Source organism: Ostrea edulis, chromosome 1 (assembly GCF_947568905.1).
Source record: "Ostrea edulis chromosome 1, xbOstEdul1.1, whole genome shotgun sequence".
NCBI lineage: Eukaryota > Metazoa > Mollusca > Bivalvia > Ostreida > Ostreidae > Ostrea > Ostrea edulis.
In genome coordinates this window covers 33,064,836-33,086,022 of record NC_079164.1, presented here as the reverse complement: position 1 = coordinate 33,086,022, position 21,187 = coordinate 33,064,836, and the positions used below count along the sequence as shown (strand labels likewise).

The window sequence follows — 21,187 nt, the reverse complement described above, 5'->3', positions numbered from 1 at the left end:
ACATAAAAAAAATTGTATCTGTCTGCACGTTGTACAGTACAACCAGATTAAAATGACTAGCAAATCTTCCCAAGTCAATATATGGTTTCTGATCCGTGGAGCGGAGCGGGTCTACATTTGACTTGGGAAGATGCAATAATAGATGAAACTTGCCTGACTTTGGCTATGATAATGCCCAAGTTCTCACTATATGACCTCAGTGAGATTTGACTTTTCAGTGATACTTTACAGTGTAAAATTTTAAGATTGACCATGCAGCCAGGCTGAATCTTGCCAGTGGTAAAAATCTTACAAGCAGTCATTTCTCACCAAGATGCAAAGAGCAGAAACTGTCCATCACTAAAAACAGCTGCAAGTTGCTGTGTTCCCAAGTGTACAGTCCAGTATATTCAACTGAAGAATGTTGGTTTAGTGACGCATACGTCCAAAAAAATTGATTCAATTAATTCTGTGCTTATACCCAGCGTGTTGCATCTCTTTTGTATTAGATCCTGCCATATGGTTGTTTGGGTCAATCCCCATGCACCTGTCCTTGCTCCTGATGACGGCTTATGGGATATTATACATGTATAGTGCCGGGTAGCAGTTTCTATCCTTAAATACCAAATTTTTATGTTAGATTCTATATGAAATCTTTAGAACCACTCTCATTATCATTACTGTCAAGTTGTGCTTATCTTATACTACCAAGATGCTGGACATTATATGTTAATTTGCAGATCTTGGGCACATGCTGCCAGGTCACTTGGAATTAATAACTTAAAAGTACTGAAGATTAATTATGCCCATCAATTTTATCTTAGTATATTTGTCTTCACAGATATCTGGGATATATCTACCATGCAGTCATCTCTTCAGAGGGACAGATAAAGCAATATCTGCTAGAGATATCTCTTTAAATGGACAGATAAAGCAATATCTACTAGATATCTTTTTTAGGCTGTCGTGGCCAAAAATTCCTATTTGTTTTTAGTTTTGCTAAAATTCCTTAAAATTGTTGAATTCAATGGGAAATCCTTAAAAAAGCCAGGAATTTTTCATGTCAATTCCTATTTTTGTTTTATAATTCTACTCTAGCAATTTTGAAAATGCATGCAGTCAAATTAAATTTGACCATGAGTGGATCCATTTGTTAAGCTCTTTATTAGTTGTGACTTTGTGACAAAGATGCGACTATTAAGGTTATAGCCAATAATAGTTGGAAGACACTGAGTCTTCCTGCACTCAGAGTATTTTTTGCGAGTTTCTTATTGTCAAATTTGTGAAGGTAAGAGTAATTAAATGTCTAAAACTGCCCTTATTTAGTTATGAAATTCCTAATTTTAGTCCTAAATTTTCGTAATTTTATCCCTAAAATTAGCCCTTATTTTTTGTCAGAGTACTGGACAGCCTGCTATTTAGAGGGACAGGTAATGCAACCAGACATTTCTTTAAAGGGACAGATTGATTGGTTGTATATTGTTTAACGTCCCTCTCGAAAAATTTTCACTCTACCAGTCATCACTAGAAAAGCTAGCTCTCTAGCGAGGCAGTGCAAGTTCCCTCTATATTGTCTGCTACACTTTCCCCTGCTCAGGGAAGCTTCCTCCCGAAGCTTAGTGCGAGATCTCTCAGTGTTTGGTACCTGCTCAGCAACGGAGCATCTGTCATTCCTGACCACCATCACTGTCATCCCTGGATGAATCCATGACCATACTCTACCTGAAGCAGGCCTGCCACCATTAACATCAGTCACTACGCTGCAACCATTTAGCGATGTGTAGCGATCACCCATCCAAGTGTTGGTCACGCTCGTCGTTGCTTAACTTGTGTGATCAAGAGAGAGACTCTACCACATCACTAGAAAAGCTATCCCTCTAGTGAGGCAGTGTAAGTTCCCTCTATATTGTCCGCTACAATATTATCCCTTTAATGAAATGATAGAGCCTCATGTCAACGACTCGTTACAGTTATGTATATATAGTATTCCATTACTTGTTTTGAGATGCAATTTCTTTTGAGGTTTGAATATTTTGGTTGTATCTATGCAAGATAAAATGGAAGTAGATAAGCTCTTTTGATAGTTCTGATAAAAAATATAAAAGAAAATGCATTTACATATTTATTTCATCATGCATTACAACACAATACACATTCAAGTGGACTGCACATTTATGAACTTTGAAACATGAATTACCGTCACAATTTTCAACAAGAGGCCTATGCACCACGAAGCTCACCTGAGTCACATTGTCTCAGGTAAGCCACATTGTCTCAGGTAAGCCACATAGTCTCAGGTAAGCCACATTGTCTCAGGTAAGCCACATAGTCTCAGATAAGCCACATTGTCTCAGGTAAGTCATACTGTCTCAGGTAAGTCACATTGTCTCAGGTAAGCCACATTGTCTCGGGTAAGTCACATTGTCTCGGGTAAGTCACATTGTCTCAGGTAAGTCACATTGTCTCAGGTAAGTCATACTGTCTCAGGTAAGTCACATTGTCTCAGGTAAGCCACATTGTCTTTAGTGTTCTTCATCAGAATATTTTAAAAAGATTTTTTACCCTTTTTATTCCCACAAAAAATTTGACATGTTATGATCTCAACCTAAACCAATAGGATCATGACTTAACTCAATTTATAACAATATTATTAATATCTATAATGAAATTACTAATATTGTCTTGTTATTGTGTTCTGGAGATCTTTAAAGATTTTTGTCTGTATTCATGCACTATGTAAAATTTGATCCCAATTCTAACCCCACTCTTAAACCCAGAGTCATAATCCGTAATTTGAAAAACAAAAAACTTGAGTCTACACATTTACTGTGATCTTGCGAAACCTAAAAAGAATGTTTCCTTTACATTTTGATCTCTCACTGAATTAAGGCCCCACCCCCATGAAAAGCTGTAGTGCCTAAGGATGCTTGCATATTGATATGACTAATCATGGCCCTATTGCTCTTGAGAAAAAGATTTTTAAAAAATGTCCCCACATACATACCTATGAAAAACTTTGATACCCTATTGTAGCCCAACCCTACCCCCAGTGGCCATGATTTGAACAAACTTGAATCTGCACTACCTAAAGATGTTTGCAAATTAATGTGACTAATCATAGCCCTTCTATTTTGTAGCAGATTTTTCTTATACATACCCATGTCAAACTTTAATCTGCTATTGTAGCCCCATCCTACCCCTTGGAGGTCATGATTTGGACAAAGTTAAAATTTACATTATGTCAGTGGTTCTTGAGAAAAAAGATCTGAAAATGATCCCACTCTATTTTTACCTTTCCTTGATTATTTCCCCTTGGAAGAGAAGCTGACCCTTCATTTGAATCTCCTTGACCTAAGGATACTCTGTGCCAAGTTTGGTTGAAATTGGCATTATGGTTCTGATGAAGATGAAACAGACAATGAACAATTTTTAATCAGGAAAACTCATTTGAGCCTGTGGCTCAGGTGAGCAAAAAAGGAATCCATCAATTGCTGTAACACCTTTGCTCTGTATTACTTTATTTTTCTCCCTGCCATGTTCTACTCTCAGACTGACATACAATTAAAACACCACCAGATTTTCGTATGAAACCTGGTAAAGTGTTGGGAATTTTTTCCCCCTTTCCAATTGGATGGTCATGATTTTTAGTAATGTAGTCAAGTTAAAAGGGTAGGAACAGATAACTGTCTTCATGTTCAAGCTGAATCTTCAGTGCAGCAGTCTGTTGTACTCAGCCATAAGTTGCGATTTCTTTACAGCCTCCCAGGTTCTAGCTGCATAGTGAAACCTAAAATAGCATGGATACATGCATCTAAAAAGTGGGGATAGACTAGAGATTTTAGTACTTCTATAAGTTAATTGTACTTTAAGTGATAAAGATGTAATTCATATAAAATTTGCTGACCAGTTTTTCTCTGACAGAGTGGTATGGGTTAGAGCATCTCTTGGCATGGAGTAAATCTGCTTCCTCAAACCGTTTACCAGTGTGGTCACACTAGGGTATCCACGGTACTCAGGTAATAGGGTCAGAACTGTATCTGTTTGGGAAGTGGGTCAAACAAGTATATCAACATATCCAAAGTTCATGTGTTTGCCAAAACTATGTACATGTACTATCCAGTGAAATCATTTTTTAAAAATAATTTTATTCACAATCTCCAACTGAACTACTTTCACCATTACAATTTGTTAAATTTGTTACAATTTGCACAGGTACACAGATTGATATGTTATAAAATCATTTAAGGAAATCTCCATACAAAAATGTCTTTGGTTAGTCGGACATGGTGATTCTAATATACTTCAAGAATGAGAGAAAATCCTGACGAGAAGCCACTCATTATTCAACATGATTTAATTCTGTCATCAAATTAAAGTGATTAAATTGTGACATCATAAGGGGCGAGATCAAAAGATCGATGTCAGATAAAAATCTGAATTCAAATAGTTAGGGGGAGGGGGGTATAAACTCCCGTCAGTTTCTGTAATTAAACAACATCAATTATACTTTAGTGGAAAAAGAAAAAAAGATAAGCGACTGTTAAAAATTTCATTTGTGAATAAACAGAAGAAAAGGTATACAGAGAGTTATTTATACTCGTATGTTTTTACTTGTAAATCGAATAGTTTAAACATTCATCATATTTGATTTTAAAGGGGGGGGGGGGGGGGGTGTCTTGGTGAAAACTATGTGAATTCAGTTTTTTGTCAGACATTGAACATTAAAAGATCTTGCCCCTACATTTTCATCTGAATTTCAAATCATAACTTTGCATTATTTGAATATCCTTCTCATTCCATATCACAAAGATGTCTATAATTTTTTGCGCCATGAAGTGCAGTTCGTACAGTCTATGCGAAAGTCACCGGACCGTCGTTTTTTTCCTATAAAATTTGGGTCAGTAGAAACAATCCGGAAACAAGACCGAGTGTCCGATGAAAAAAATAAGCATCAGTTTGCTTCATGCTTTAATGACGGGTTAAATATTGAACAGTTAAGAAATGCATGCTGTTATTGCATACCTTCACCTTAGATGCCAATATTGACGAATTCTCGTCTGTTTTGGAGTATTTTGAGTGAAAAGGGATATAATTTAACAACTAAATACTTTAGCTATATAATAAAAGGGTTATTGAACTTATATTGGTGAATATTGGCACTCGTTGGCTGTCAAAATGCACTCGCAAGCTCGTGCATTTTGACAGCCAACTCGTGTCAATATTCACCAATATAAGTTCAATAACCCTATATTATACACTACATAATTATTTTAATCATATTTGATAATTTATTTGAATTTATTATAGTTGCTTGATATTCCATACATTTGATTTTATTTGAAAAAGCTCTGTCTGGTAAAGACTTGCTGGTTCTGGTAAAATTTGTATTTTCACCAGACTCTTTGTCCTGAAAAAATTATAGACTTTCACGTAGACTGTTGGTACATGATTCAATCTTCTGTATCATTTGTTGGAGGGTATAGGATTTGAGTGCATGACCAACTACATTTCACATCTCAAAGAAGTTACAGAAATGATCACTCATTTACTGAGAACTTCATGACAAACCTTGAGATTCTTTCTTGTTAGTGTCCATATTTGGAAACAGATATAAGTTGATGTCTGTTGGTTGATGTTTTGGTAACCCTGACAACAGGTTTCCACTGGCCATTGATACGTCACCTAACAAGACAAACCTGGCTTTAAACTAAAGGAAATAAGTTAGCATGACATTGTTGTGTTTGAAATGGTGTAGTGTCGCTATCGTACCTTTGATTTTCAGCTTTGAAACCTCTAACATCTTGGAAAGTGTTGACTGCATGGCCTTGTGTGTTTCTCTGCTAAAATGATCCCTGGTGCATTTATTCTGTACAAAAACTGAATAGGAAAAAGTAAACAATTTGTTTTAAATTCTATACAAGGCAGGGGTATTCTTAAAATTATTTAGAAATATGTTTTAAACAAAGGCAATACAGAGAACAATATGTTCTTACATTCTAGTAACTGAAAATGATGTCTTCCTCCAACCCTCTGATTAAATTACGGATAAGTTTTAAGTAACATTGAACTGTCTAATGAGTTCAGTCTAACAACATTTGCAAGTGTGCTATCACTCATAATTATGAATTTAATTGGATTGTCATCAGAAATGATATTACTTAGTAGCAGCAATTATTTAACCCTCCATGGTTTTTAACATTCCGACATTTTTGGGGGGAAGGGCATTACATATCATTTTGATCATACAAACTGTAAAAATGTCAAAAATCATAAATGAGGCCAACCAATTCTAGGGTAGTAATCATTAGTTTCTTCCGATCCAGAGGAACTGTCATGACTTGATGATGGAGTTGAAGGTTTCAACATCTCAGCCGTCTGTAGAAATCTGAAAATCAATTGTGCAAGTTTGGAATAAACTTTTTGAGGTGAATCCTGACATGGTTGGCACCAGAAAAATCTTCGGGCTAGGCAACATTCACAATACTGAGTATAGTTTGAAAGATTTCTGAGGTTGGTGCCAAAATGAATGAATATTTTGCACAACCCTTCGGACTGCAGAACATCTGGATTACCCCATTTTCATTGCTCCTCCATTTTGTAAATATTAAAATACTCAACATAAACAAACTGCATAAAATTTTACATTCCAATTTTCCATTTATTTTTACATTTCTCTTGAATGTGGACCAGGAGAACAATGCAAAGTTGCTGCAGCTGTGTCAGAGTGTATGACTCACCTGATAAGATCGACGTCTGAGAACCAGTCCTGAATCAATGTCAGAGTGTATGACTCACCTGATAAGATTGATGTCTGAGAACCAGTCCTGAATCATTGTCAGAGTGTGCGACTCACCTGATGAGATTGATGTCTGAGAACCAGTCCTGAACCACTAAGTGTCAGAGTGTGTGACTCACCTGATGAGATTGATGTCTGAGAACCAGTCCTGAACCACTAAGTGTCAGAGTGTGTGACTCACCTGATGAGATTGATGTGTGTGACTCACCTGATGAGATTGATGTGTGTGACTCACCTGATGAGATTGATGTGTGTGACTCACCTGATGAGATTGGTGTGTGTGACTCACCTGATGAGATTGATGTGTGTGACTCACCTGATGAGATTGATGTGTGTGACTCACCTGATGAGATTGATGTGTGTGACTCACCTGATGAGATTGGTGTGTGTGACTCACCTGATGAGATTGATGTGTGTGACTCACCTGATGAGATTGGTGTGTGTGACTCACCTGATGAGATTGATGTGTGTGACTCACCTGATGAGATTGGTGTGTGTGACTCACCTGATGAGATTGATGTCTGAGAACCAGTCCTGAACCACTAAGATGATGTGACAGACAGACATCAGAAATGCTGCCTGGTGCAGGGACTGAAACCAAGTTTACAATGAAAAAAATTTAATAAATTTGAATTCATTGATTGAACTTTCACCCTTTAAAGACATTGAATCAAATGATATTATAACTAATTGTGGTTCTGATTTTTTAACAAGAGGCCCATGGGGCTAAATGGTCACCTGAGAATGCACATTTGTTTGGTCTTTAGAAGTCATTGTGTTACCTGTGTGCTTTTACATTTCTCCATTTGTATACACTGTACATTTAGTAGAAAACTCCATGCTCAAAAAGATACACATTGTTTGTTTATTCGATGTACAGGAATAAAGGAGAAATTTCTATTAAGAAGTTAAAGCATTTGTTAACATATGATCAATACAGTCCTTTCCTGGGACCAGAAGTTGCTCCTTAAAGGGACTGATTCACGATTTCCCCCAAACTTTCTTTTTCACTTTTAGTGACCAAAATCTACTGTCTAATGTGTTTAAAGAGTTCACATAAAAATTAAGGTTATATATTATCACAGAAGCTCATTTTAGAGAGTTTATTTGTTTTGTAAACAAAGATTGTGGTATGTTGTTGTTTACAAAATTTTCAAAAGAAATGGATATCGATCTAAGTTTATTATATCTTTCATATTTCAAGCATTTTTGGGATAAAATGTGTTATCTAAAAGTTAAAATTTGTAACTATGCAAAATTAAGACGTTTTATATTACAAAATCAATATTTCACTTGTTTGTATACATAAAAAGACTCGAGTCTTTGTTTACATAACACAGATTTAAGGCTAAAATATTGCTTTTATGCATGCATTCAGAAGGTCAAAAGTTTGGCTGTCAACATTAAATGGGTTATATTTTAAATGTTTACCATCAAAAATGAAAAATATTTTTATCAAAAATTGTGAACCAGTCCCTTTAACCATGGAACATGAATTTCACAATTCTGGTAGATGGATAGTTGAATTTATGATTATACATGTAATTAAATTATGAAAGTGGCTAGTTGAATTGATAACATCAATGAAATGTACAAAATATCTAATAATGAATTTCAATGTACAAACCACATCTACAAAATGATATCTCAACAAAACTGTAATTTCTGGACAATTCATAAAAGAATAGCTACAATGAATTCAGATGACTCCATAGTCTTTTTTTTTCATACCCTCAAACAGCTCACACATCATGGTTAATTCAGATTTGAAATGATGCAGAATATTTATAAATACATGTATATGAGTGGAAAATCCAATCAATAATCATTCTAACTTACACACCTTTAGAAATTTTCAAGTAAATCATTGTTGGTAAATCATTTATTGTGAAGTCGGCAAAAATTTACGTGTCTCTTCGAATTTTATTTTCGTCTGTGACCTGTATTTCGGTTAGCTGAATTTCACTTTAGTCTGTGACCTATATTTCCATGAGCTGTCTAACACACTGTATAAACACATTGCTGAATTTCACTTTTGTCTGTGACCTGTCTTTTAGTAAGCAATCCTGTACCATACTCAAACTATGTGGATGTTTCTTGTAATATGAACAACTTATGAAAAAGGAAGGTAACTGTAGGAAGCATTCAACTTACTATGCAGAGATGCAGTTCCTTAAATCATGCCTTTTCTAGAAAATGAGATATCAGATGTGAAAGAAGAACATTGTCCTGACCTGCATTTCCACACAGTTTTCGGCAGTGCTGTATTCTGGGGGGATCTTCTTCTCTTGACGAATTATTTTATCCAGAACAGAGGGACTCAAGACAGGCTGAGAAGACAACAGACTGATACAATCAGCAGTGACAAGTAGATCAAAGTTCTCTGCTTTATATACATGTACTGTAAATGTTTCTCCAAGTGAAACATAACTAGACAAATAAAAGTTATTTAGACATTCAAGTGTGGTCTTAAACTGTACATAAAAGAAACATCTGAAACATGCACAATGGTACAAATAAACATTTTTGACATACTCCACAGGTATCTGAATTTTAATCAATAAATAGATGTAAACAGAAAAAAAGAAGAAAAAAAAAACCCCTCTATCTATATATATAAATGCAGTATTTATATATATAGGTCGTTTTTTTTCCTTCTTTTTTTCCATATACCTGTGCATACACTAAAACACAACATAGTGAAGTGTTGGTGGTGAACCACTTTGATTCATTATAAACATAATTCATTATATTCAATAAGTTCATGATATGTTTTTAAATTACGGGGAATGAAAATCATTTCACTGTGGGAGTAAATTCACTAGAAGCATGGTTGCTTTAATCGTGTTTTACTGTACATGTGTAAATGCATTGAGGCACTGACAAAAATGGCTGATATTACAGACATTTCATTTCTGAAAGATGCAAACCTGAGTATCCAGAAATATCGTTCTTTCTCCTGTGACAAACATATTAATTCCCGAGGTCTGGTGTTCACATAACTCTTTACACTCTCTGTTTTGTGGTGGAAATATATACTGTCTGTGGAAAAAAGTAACATTATGTCCAATCTAAATAAAACTAGAGAACTAACTCAGTCAGGAAGGGTCCTGTAAAGAACTTCATTGTTAAATTAATTGTACTAGTACTAACAACAACGGTTCTTTTCACAAATCTGCATTTTCATGTTCAACTGCAGAATCAATTACCTTACTATAAAACATGCTTTGAATGTAGTAAAATCAGGCACAGCAGACTGGAATAAAACATTTGAACTTCCCTTCAAAATAACTCAGGCTTAAATATTACACAGAATCATCATTTACAAATTATCATCTTTTTAGACTAAAGTGCCTTGACTCTCCAGCATGTAATCTTTGTAGAAGTGGCATCCAAATAATTGATCACTAATGTTTTCAAGTAAAAGAACTTTGGTATACAGTCTTCACGAAAACTTAGTGGTCCGAAGACCGAGGCCAATGAATTTTACGGTCGGGTCAGTGAAAATAAAAAATCAGGAAGTCCGATGGGCTTGTAGACTTTTTGTAAGTCACATTAAACATAATGTTGGATTTAGATATTCTAAACATCTTATTTGCTTAAATTTACCATCAAAATAAAAATAAATCAATAAATAGCACACAGAGTAAGTGTTTGGACACCGTTGTTTGTTTCTTTAAAGTAAAGAATGATAACTATACTTGTAATTGTCAAGATAACTTGTACCTTGATCACGTGAATATTCAACGAACATCTGCACACCGGTAATTGCTGCTTTATTGCATTGTCCAATTAAAATGAACTTCGTCAAATGTAGTTATCTCTGATTTTATGCAATTTCTATAGTTTAATATAGAATCAATCAATCGTTTGCATTTGATGTTGGTAGAGAAGGCTACTCCCTAAGGTGCACTTGGGCTGTTTTCATGTTTGTGAAGAATACGTGAATTTGTAGTATTGTTGTTTGCGGGCGGGGAGAGAGAGAGAATACCGTGTAGGTGTTGTTTTTCTGGTATCGACAGAAAGGATGTCTTAGGCTGGATATGAATATGAGTAATAACCATAATTTCAGTAAATTAATCGTACAATTTTACAATGCATTCCATAATGTATGTGATAGACATGTACTATGAAAATTTGGGGGGCCAGTAAATTTCACTGTGGGCCAGTAAATTAAGACAGTTCACTGGTCCAACTGGCCAGCAAGTTTTAAATGTTTTCGTGAAGACTGGGTGTAGCATTGAAGAATGGATTTTTGAAAATTTTAATAATCATAGTAGTTTTGATAGACTAGGAATACTACTTGGTAAATATGAAAACAAGAATATTTATAAATTACAAAACCTATTAATACTTGTTTTAAAACAATTCATTTTTTGCTAGTAAATAGAAAAGTGTTCCAAGTTTAAATGTTGATGCCCTTATAAAAGTGATAGAATTGTTATAGAAAAGTTGGTGTTGTTACAAAGCTGTAGATATGTGGAATATGAAAGGCCTTGACAAAATATTTGTGATGCACTATAGATAACAAAATGAAGACTCGTAATGAAACACATACATGTAGTTATTATTCATTTTTTGCTCGTTTTTCTTTTTACTGACCCTCCCCCTCCCCTTTTTTTCTCTTTTCTCATTAACAACTTTCACATTATATGGTTGTACAAGTATATGATTTACTGTTGTAACAAGAATGAAAGTTATTATGAAATGTATTGTATATCCATATCAAACTTATTCTGTATACAATTGAAAGCAATAAAGCAAATGTAAGAAAAAAATTATGAAATAAAACAACAAGAGGCCCATGGGCCACATTGCTCACCTGAGTCACCTTGGCCCATAACTAAAGACTTTCCATATACATTTGCATGTAAAACTTTAGTCCCTATTATGGCCCCAACCTACCCTTGGAAGCCATGATTTTTGAAAACTTGAGCCTACACTATGTCAGAAAGCTTTCATGTAAATGTCACCTTCTTTGGCCCAATGGTTCTTGAGAAGAACATTTTTAAAGATTTTCCCTATATTTGTATGTAAAACTTTGATCCCCTATTGTGGCCCCATCCTACCCCCGGGGGCCATGATTTGAACAAATTTGAATCTGCACTATGTCAGAAAGCTTTCATGTAAATATCAGCTCTTCTGGCTCAGTGGTTCTTGAGAAGAAGATTTTTAAAGATTTTTCCTATATATTTGTATGTAAAACTTTGATCCCCCCTTGTGGCCCCATCCTACCCCCGGGGGCCATGATATGAACAAACTTGAATCTGCACAATGTTAGGAAGCTTTCATGTAAATATCAGCTTTTCTGGCTCAGTGGTTTTTGAGAAGAACATTTTAAAAGATTTTTCCTATATATTTGTATGTAAAACTTTGATCCCCTATTGTGGCCCCATCCAACCCTCGGGGGCCATGAGTTGAACAAACATGAATCTGCACTTTATCACACCTCAGACAAAATTGTTGAAATCTAATTGGTCAGATCTTGGTCACATGACGCTGTGAAAAAAAACCGTATCATGCGAGTAAAATCCGTGTTGGGTGAGTAATTTTATTTATCGTCGGGATCGACTTGCAGCCGTGTCAAAAGGAAAGACATTTGACTAAGTTGTATGATATAGACCCCCGCATATACAGTTAGAGGTCTTCGACGTGATAAATTCGTTACACAGTTAGTTAGTGACCTGGTACGGAAAAATACATGGTGTGAAAAGAAAACCCGTATCGGGCTCGGCTTTGCCTCGCCCAATACGGGTTTTCTTTTCACACCATGTATTTTTCCGTATCAGGTCACTAACTAACTGTGTAACTAATAATGTCAGGAAGCTTTCATGTAAATTTCAGCTCTTCTGGTCCAGTGGTTTTTCAGAAAAAGATTTTTAAATGACCCTACTCTATTTTTACCTTTTTTTGATTATCATCCCTTGGAAGGTGGCCTGGCCCTTTATTTTTATGATTTAGAATTCCCTTTACCTAAGGATGCTTTGTGCCAACTTTGGTTGAAATTGGCCCAGTGGTTTTAGAGAAGTCAAAAATGTTAAAAGTTTACAGACGGACGGATGGACAGACGGACGGACGGACAGACGCCGGACTACGGGTGATCAGAAAAGCTCACTTGAGCTTTCAGCTCAGGTGAGCTAAAAACAGTGTGTTAGAAAGGGAAACAAACAATATTTTAATGTAGGACGTGTCCGAACTTAAACAAGCACTGTATGTACCAGTCTAACCATCTGCAAGTGATGACTATATTAAAGCGTGTGTTGTATTCAGCTAACCTTATATTGTCTGAGGGATTGTTTCCCGCTAGGAGTGACAACATGGTAGACTTTCCAGAGCCTTGAAGCCCAAGGACCCCAACCACAAAGAAATCAGTTTGATCCAGTAAAACCTAAATACAAGAACATGTTTAACATTCGATAAAAGATAAAAACAACCTTGTAATATTCACAAATACATGTAATGTTTTCATATCTAGTTAACAGATATTATAAAAGTTTTCCTACTTCCATTCCTGCATCACTCCATTGATGAGAGTCATCCACAATTTTAACACTCTGGTTCATTTCTGGAGGAGCAGAGAGACGGCTGGACCCTACAATACATTGTACAAAGATCTGAATAAAGATTATACATGTAGTTAAAATATTTTACAGAATCAATTACCAAGATGTCATTTGAAAACAAGAGACCCAGAGGCCTTAACAGTCTATTTGATTTCTAAAAGGGCAAGTGAATTTTTACAGATTTCAAAGAGGGCTCATTGCTTATTATAGGTAATCATGCAAACGATTGCCTACAAGAGGCCCAAGGGCCTTAACAGTCTATTTGATTTCTAAAAGGGCAAGTGAATTTTTACAGATTTCAAAGAGGGCTCATTGCTTATTATAGGTAATCATGCAAACGGTGTGTCCAGGAGTCAAGATTTTCTAAAATATATTGCATTTTCAACTTATGATCAACTAAGTCCCACCCTGGGTCCTGAACTCAGGGATAATAAATTTCACATTGTTCTGCTTGATGTTCAGCAGTAAAGATTTTATATACATGTATATAACCAATCTAGCACCAACCCGGGAATGTGACTTTCAAAATTTTGGTAGATCTCAATGCCTATTATAATCCTGCAAACATTTTGCCTCCTTGATGTCCAGAAATAAAGAAGAAGATATTCTAAGATATAATGCATTTTCAGTATATGACCAACTTTATCTCTACCCAACTTACCTCCTCCCTAGAGACGTTCTCCATACGAGTGAAAAATTCTCTAGTGGGATGTTAAACCATATTCAACCAACCTCCCTAGAGTCTGAACCCAGAGATAATGAATTTCACAATTTTGGTAAAGGGCTCATTGCTCATTATAATCGTGTCAAAAGTTTGACTCCTTGATGTCCTGGAGCAAAGAAGAGTTTTGAAAATTACATTAATTTTTATGGCTTTGGCTACACCCTCAGGCCCCAAGAAGACAGGGTCTATGAAATTCACAATTTTTGATCCTCTTCATTAATTGATGTTGTATACCAAATCTGGCTGAAAATGGTTCAGATATTCCAGAAAAGAAGCTGAAAATGTTCTAAAATTTACAATTGAAAACAGACAAAAACAAATAGCAATAAGTCCCCTGAGTGACTCTGGTGACCTAAAAGAAAATGTTCACTGTGAAGTATTCAGTATAATGTCAGTACTGGTAAAAGAAAGAAACATTTAGTTAATAATGTTACCATCTGTCTGGATAATGCTGACTGGGGTTCGGTGTGAAACTGATGGGACTTGTGATGGAGTTGACTCCCCTGCTGATATACTGGATGCTCCCGAGGAGAATGACTCATCTCTGGGTCTTATTGCCATGACAACGGGTTTGTCTGGCTTGATTGTAGAGGAAGTTGCTGATGGACTGGTACTCAGGACACTCTGTCAAAAATGAAAAAAAATTAATCATCCAATTATTACAGAAAATTGATTAATCATCTTTCATGAAATATTAAGAATAAAGATTCATATAGTTCTTTTAAAATATTGATAAACAATGAAATTAGCATTTAAGCTACCCCTCAAGGAAACTGATAACCCCATCAGCAATTGTGTCACAAGTGCCAACACTCAATCCTTGTCTCTATGGTTCAGATGTTCCAGAAAAGAAGCTCAAAATGTTCTAAAATTTACGATCAAAAACAGACTAAAACAGATAGCAATAAGTCACCTGAGTGACTCTGGTGACCTAAAAACCTGGCCTTGACCTGTGTATTGTTCTGTACAGCCCCCATATTTTGGGCCTGTCACCCATTTGTCCCTGTCATGATTATTCTATTGGCTACATTCCCACCATAGCCCCCCCCCCTCCCGGTTCCCAAACATTCCCACCATTAACCCCCCCCCCCCCCCAAACTATTTGACACAGATGGTTCTCCAAGTGTATATACAGTCTGGGGTGGTCAGATGCCCTGGTCTCCTCCTGAGTCACTGCCGAACCTAAATCAACTATATCACAGACATCAGTGCCATACAACCCCCAGTTCTTACATCTAATAAAGCCATAAAAAGGGCTAACTGTTCATCCAAGAGATACCCATCTTCCAGCATAGTCAAACAATTTCTCAAAATGGTAATAGCTATATTTGGGGTCATCCTTGCCATCAGCCACCCTATCTCTATAAGTTTCATTTCTCAGGCCAGTTCTGCTGATGAGCTAATGACAACCCCTTCACAGCTACGCCCTGGGTCCCTGCTAGATTATACCGCCAGGGCCAACTCAAAGCTCCTTGCACCTCATGTTCCATTGTTATTATGATAATAAACTGACTTGAAATGCACATGTAAAGCTTATCTTAAGAATTAAATGAAAACCAAGATTTGTCTCCATTTCCATTACAGACAGTGAGACTGTTGTATAAATTTTCATTCAAAACCACTGCAATGCTTTCTCAACCTTTAAGGTCGGGACATTATATTTATTTATAACATATCAGATAAACACTAAACAGGAGTATGATATAAATGTATCTAACTGTGCTCGCCAAATGAATTTTCCGTTCTGTAAATGTCTAAATAATGGAAAAATTCTAACCGAGTCCATAGCAGCAGGTTTGGCCAAAATAATAGTTGGCTTTGATGATTGGTAGTCCCCGTCATATGTCTCCCTTTCAATCTGTGAAATAAGAATGAGAACATGTTACGAAAGTTAACAATTTAACTTCAACCACAGGAGTCGGCAGTTTTATCTGTTAAGGTCAACAATGCGAGCGTAGTTAAGCTCAGTGGTTGTTGTTTACATTGTATTATGTAGATCTTTACAGATGAAACTGCCGACTCCTGTGCTTTGAACAACAGGTTGGGAACACTTCCTCTATAGCGAGATATTCTTGCTAAAACATGATTATCCCTCTTTAGCGAGAAGGTAAACATGACCATAAACAGGTGTTTTTGCGTCTTTATTGAAAATAATGGCAAATCCCGTGCAATGCTGAATAGGTGCGACACACACTCAACATGACGCGGATTGTTTCTATAAAATTTACAACACAGTCAAGAAATTTCATATCAAAGTTGCTGCGTAAGAGGGAAGAAGTCTAAAACCCAATGCACATCGTGAGTGTTTTTATTTTGATTAATATATTTGCAGAAGTATCAGACATTTAATTAGCACTTTTTCTTCTTTTCACGTGAAACACGAAGAGATGTATTCCACGGGTGTTTTTCTCGGTTGTACGGGATATATTTACTCTTGCTAGAGAGGGATAATCGTGTTTTCGCGAGAATATCTCGCTGTAGAGGAAGTGTTCCCAACCTGTTCAACTGAGATTTTACTCAATTCATTATCAATTCTTTACCTTTCTACTGCCACTGTTTGGACCGCCTCCCCTTCTTCTCGGTCGTCTTCGACCACGATCTCCTCGATCCTGCTCGGACATCACCTTTTTTATTTTTAGGTTTTTCTATCAGACTATCACTATGACTATCGACTCAAGATTCGACTATCGACAACTCGGACAAGACAGTGAGACTATCGACTTTCCCAATCATCAACTGTCTACTTTCGTTTCCTTATTTTAAGTATCATGAACCCGATGCATTTAACACCCCCCCCCCCCACGGAAAAATTAAAAAAAAAAAAAGAAGAAAGAAAAAAGAAAAAAAGAAAAAAAAAAAAAAAGAAGAAGAAGAAAGAAATGAAATATACATCTGCCTTCTTTGGATTGTGATATTGAATATTTTTTGTCTATTTATCCCTTTGTACTTTGCAAAAGTTACAAAATAATCATGAAATTCCTATATCTAAAAGTTGATATATCGGAGATTATATCGGTCAACATTTCCCATTGTATTCATTGCATCCGCAACTTGTACAAATTCAAAAGATTCACTAGTGTTAAACACATACAACAGTAGAGCATAAGCTCTGGGGATCTTGTATTTAGATACAACATGAGCTGCAACATTACAGTAGTTTCCTGTAGTGTTGAAAGTGAACATAAAGAAAATCAAAACTGATTATATTTCATTCAAAGATATATAAAAATGTGTATTAGATCTCTCTTTTTCTCTCACTCCAAAGCTCTACAGAGCTTGTTTTCCCATGATTGTACACAGCTTTATCCCCCCCCCCCTCTCTCTCTCTGAAGTATTATTTCAAGTGTTTCTATGTCCTCTTTATAATATTCTCAGTGTAACAAAACAATGTTCAAACATACCATAATTATGCACATGTAATTTAAAATGTGTCTTTGATTATTATAACCCATGTAAAGGCACTTTATAGAAAATGTGGATACTTTATACATGTATAATGATGGGGTCCGTCAGTCTCGGGAGACATAGTCTGTGCCTGGAAATTCAGTGGATGCTAACGGAACAGCGACGTCTGTGACTGTACAAACCGATGCGGGAGCAACATGTCCTGTTATAGCTGTTGTATATGAATGCGGCGTCTCCTGGCGTCCTCTGGTTGTTTTTGCGACGGGTGCGCCTGTCCTCAACGGCTTCTCTGAGCTTGGCTTTCCCTCATCGGAGTCCTCAACCAAGCTTCTGTCTCCACCTGTCACGGACACTGGCGATCTCCTCCCACCTGTCTGCATCTATACCTAGAGACTGAGGTCGCGCTTGCAGATATCCTCGAATCGGAGTTGGGGGCATCCTTAGGGATCCTCCCGTCTGGCATGTGGTAGACATGGTCCAGCCAACGGAAGCGACGTTGCTGTAACAGTATGAAGAGACTGAGAATCTGGGCGCGTGTCAGGACTGCGTCGTTGGTCGTCTTGTCATTCCATTTGATGCCCATGATGCGCCGAAGGCTGCGCGGGTGGAAAACGTTCGGCCTGTGTTCTTGTCTGGAGTACAGGGTCCATGACTTCTTTACAGCAGTGTGCTGAGCACACAAGCTCGATAGACTGCCACCTTGGTGTGTTCTGTCAGTTTGCCGTTTTCCCACTCCCTCTTTGTCAGTTTGCCCAGAGCTGTTGCTGCAAGTCCGATCCGTCTGTTCAACTCGACATCTATGGAGAGGTTATCCGTCGTTGTGGACCCGTGCACCACATCCAACTCATGGCCATTGATGGTGGTTGTCGGAGGCCGTTCCACACTTGGGCCATTATGTACGTCTTCTTCAGGCTGATCGTCAAGCTGAAGGCTTCACAGACTCGGGAGAAGCTATCCATGACGTTCTTCCTCTGTGTGGCAACTGCTGCATCATCAGCAAAGAGCATACCCCTGATGAGCACCTCGCGGACCTTGGTCTTAGCTTAAAGCTTTTAGGCGGGACAGGCTGAACAGCTTCCCATCTAACCTGGTGTGGAGGAAAATGTCCTATGTAGACTGTCCAAAGTCATGCTTCAGCACGCGTACGATGGCAAAGAAAATACCGAAGAGGGTCGGTGCAAGCATGCAGCCCTGTTTAACGCTTCTGCGGATGTTGAAGAAGTCAGACGATGAACTGAACGACTCCCTTCGTGTCGAGATAGAAGGACTGGATCATGCTGAGTAGCTTGAGTGGACATGCGATCTTTCCAAGAATCTTGAACAAACCATCTCGGCTGATAAGATCGAAGACTTTCGTCAGGTTGATGAAGGCCACGCACAGGGACAGTCGCTGCTCTCTGTATTTTTCTTGCAACTGGCGCAAAGAGAAGACCATGTCGATGGTGAAACGCTCCGATATGAAGCCGCACTGTGATTCGAGATACACCTGGTCAGCGAATTTTTTGCAGGCTGTTCAGCAGCACGCGGGCGAAGACCTTTCCAACGATGCTGAGGAGTGAGATTCCGCGATAGTTGTTGTAGTCACTCCTGTTTCCTTTGTTTTTGTATAGAGTGGCAATATTGCAGTCCCTCATGTCGTGCGGTGCTGCTCCTACCCAGCATCGGCACAGTAGCTCATGCAGCTGACCTAACAAGACTCCCTAAGTTGAGCTCTAGATGACGTCAGGGGGTATTCCATCAGATCCTGGTGCTTTCCCTGTAGCCAGTCTGTTTATTGCTTTGCTGAGTTCCATCTCACCAGGTGTCTCATACAGCTCACCCATGACCGGTAAGCGTTCAATGCCTTCCAGTGTAGCATCATAGATGATGCTTTCTCTGAAGTATAGCCCGGTGTATTGTTTCACCCACCTCTCCCACCTGCTCTCCTTTGTCTCCGATAACCTCACCAGAAACATATTTCAGTGGCGCTTACTTGCTCTGTTTTGGACTGATAGCTTTTTTTTTTATTCCTTCGTACACTCAACGGATGTTGCCTGCATCGACTGACGACTGAATGTTCACAGAGTTGAAGCCAGTAGTTGTTGACACAGAGTCTTGTCCTACAGGCTTTGCTTCTGGATGAGCGCCGAGCTTGCAGTGAGGATTGAGTAGGTTGGCGTTTGTGGTCTTGTAGTGCTGTTCGTTTTCCCCCCAGGACAGTGTTAAGTTCGTTTGAGTGTTCTTCAAACCAATCCTTTGCTTTCTCCCACAGATGATAAGTGCACTGTTGTAGATCGTGTCCTTCAGGTGGTTCCACTTCTGCTGGGCATCGTCTTCTTGCGGGCTTGTCTGGCGTGAGTTTTCCTGGGTTTCTGCGATAATCTTTGCTTTTCTGGATGTTTTGTCATACTAGCATCGATTCGCTTCTTTCCTACGGGCTTTGCGCGGTGTTTTTTGGGCTGGAGTCTGACTTTGCAGCAGACCAGGGAGTGATCTGTGTCGCAGTCAGCACTCTGGTATAAACGTGTGAGGAAGACGTTCTTCAGGTTGCAGTGCCTTTTGAGAATCGGATCCAGTTGGTGCTAATGTTTCAACCGTGGATGACACTATGACACTTTGTGCTGGGTCATTGCCACTGATCAGGAAATAGGAGTTGGTGACGCATAGCTCGTTGTGAGTACACACCTTAAGTGCAGTCGTTGCCCATTTTCATTCAAGCTCCAAACTCCGAAGTGACCAAGGCAGGTTGACCAAAAGTCATGGTCTGTGCCAATTCTCGGGTTGAAGTTTCCAAGCAGCAGCTGCTGCTCATTTGCTGCATGGGGATTCCCAGGACCACTGTTTGCAGCTGGTCATAAAAGGCATCTTCAACTTCCTGCGAGGGGTGGAGGGTAGGAGCATACACACTGATAAGGTTTACAGACCTGTCCGTAGTGTGAAGATGCAGTGGTAGGATTCTCTCTGTTCCACCTTCAGAGTTCTATCATCGCCAGGAGTGAGTTTCTGATGGCGAATCCCACACCGTGTTCTCTAGTCTCTTCCCTTGCCAGAGGAAAGTGTAATCCTTCTCGCACAGGGTACCTGAGTTTGCAAAGCGTGTCTCCTGAAGCGTCGCGATGTCCCCGTGGAATCTCAATAGTTCGTTGTTGATCACCGCAGTTTTACGCTTGTCGGTGATCACACGCAGGTCTTTAGACATTCCTCGTGTCATAGTTCCTACATTCCAAGTTGCCAGCTTCAATGCTGGCTTTATTTTTCTTTCTTTCTTTGTCTTGTCTGGTGCATGATTTTCAGTCCGTCAATCCCAAGATCCGCGCACACAGTGAAGCAGGCGGACTGTAGCGGGACAGCACCTTACTGGCTGGGGACTGCCCACCTTGGAGCGGTGTCCAGTGAGGAGGGATGACCTCTCCCACCGTCAGTAGCAGCCACTGGCGCCTTGATCTACACCAATAGAGCAAGGCTTATAGCCGGTAGACTGTTGATACCCGTGTTTTTGCCGTCGCAGGTGAGGCATACCTGGAGTGTCCTCTCCAGGGCGCAAACCTGGGCAGGGTTTTATGGAGGACGAGCTGTTGTCCTATTAATATATATATACATGTATATAATTGAGAATTGCACTAAGCGCCAGCATACTTCATGAAAATTATGCTGGTGTGAAGCACTGCTGTTCATGCCCTCATGTATTTTCAAAAATTAAATCTATTTTTTAACTTTACATCTTTAGGAATATCCCCCATC

At 38.3% G+C, this 21,187-nt stretch overlaps 1 protein-coding gene across 2 annotated transcripts; it reads right to left on the bottom strand.

The window, feature by feature from the left end:
* Nucleotides 1–2,088: 2,088 nt before the first annotated feature.
* Nucleotides 2,089–16,825, bottom strand: LOC125659709 (nonsense-mediated mRNA decay factor SMG9-like). 2 transcript variants are annotated; one of them, XM_048891477.2, is made up of 13 exons: nt 16,603–16,825; nt 15,840–15,920; nt 14,497–14,686; nt 13,279–13,367; nt 13,051–13,163; nt 9,706–9,817; nt 9,010–9,105; nt 7,281–7,366; nt 6,264–6,364; nt 5,749–5,856; nt 5,548–5,661; nt 3,884–4,016; nt 2,089–3,766 (listed from the first exon to the last, which is right to left on the bottom strand). In XM_048891477.2, the coding sequence occupies exons 1-13, from the start codon at nt 16,681–16,683 to the stop codon at nt 3,688–3,690; spliced, it is 1,383 nt and encodes a 460-aa protein (XP_048747434.2). In that variant the 5' UTR covers nt 16,684–16,825; the 3' UTR covers nt 2,089–3,687. The 2 variants fall into 2 exon arrangements, with proteins under 2 accessions (XP_048747434.2, XP_056001838.1); XM_056145863.1 differs by lacking the exon at nt 16,603–16,825 and adding an exon at nt 14,824–14,916.
* Between the last annotated feature and the right edge of the window lie 4,362 nt (nt 16,826–21,187).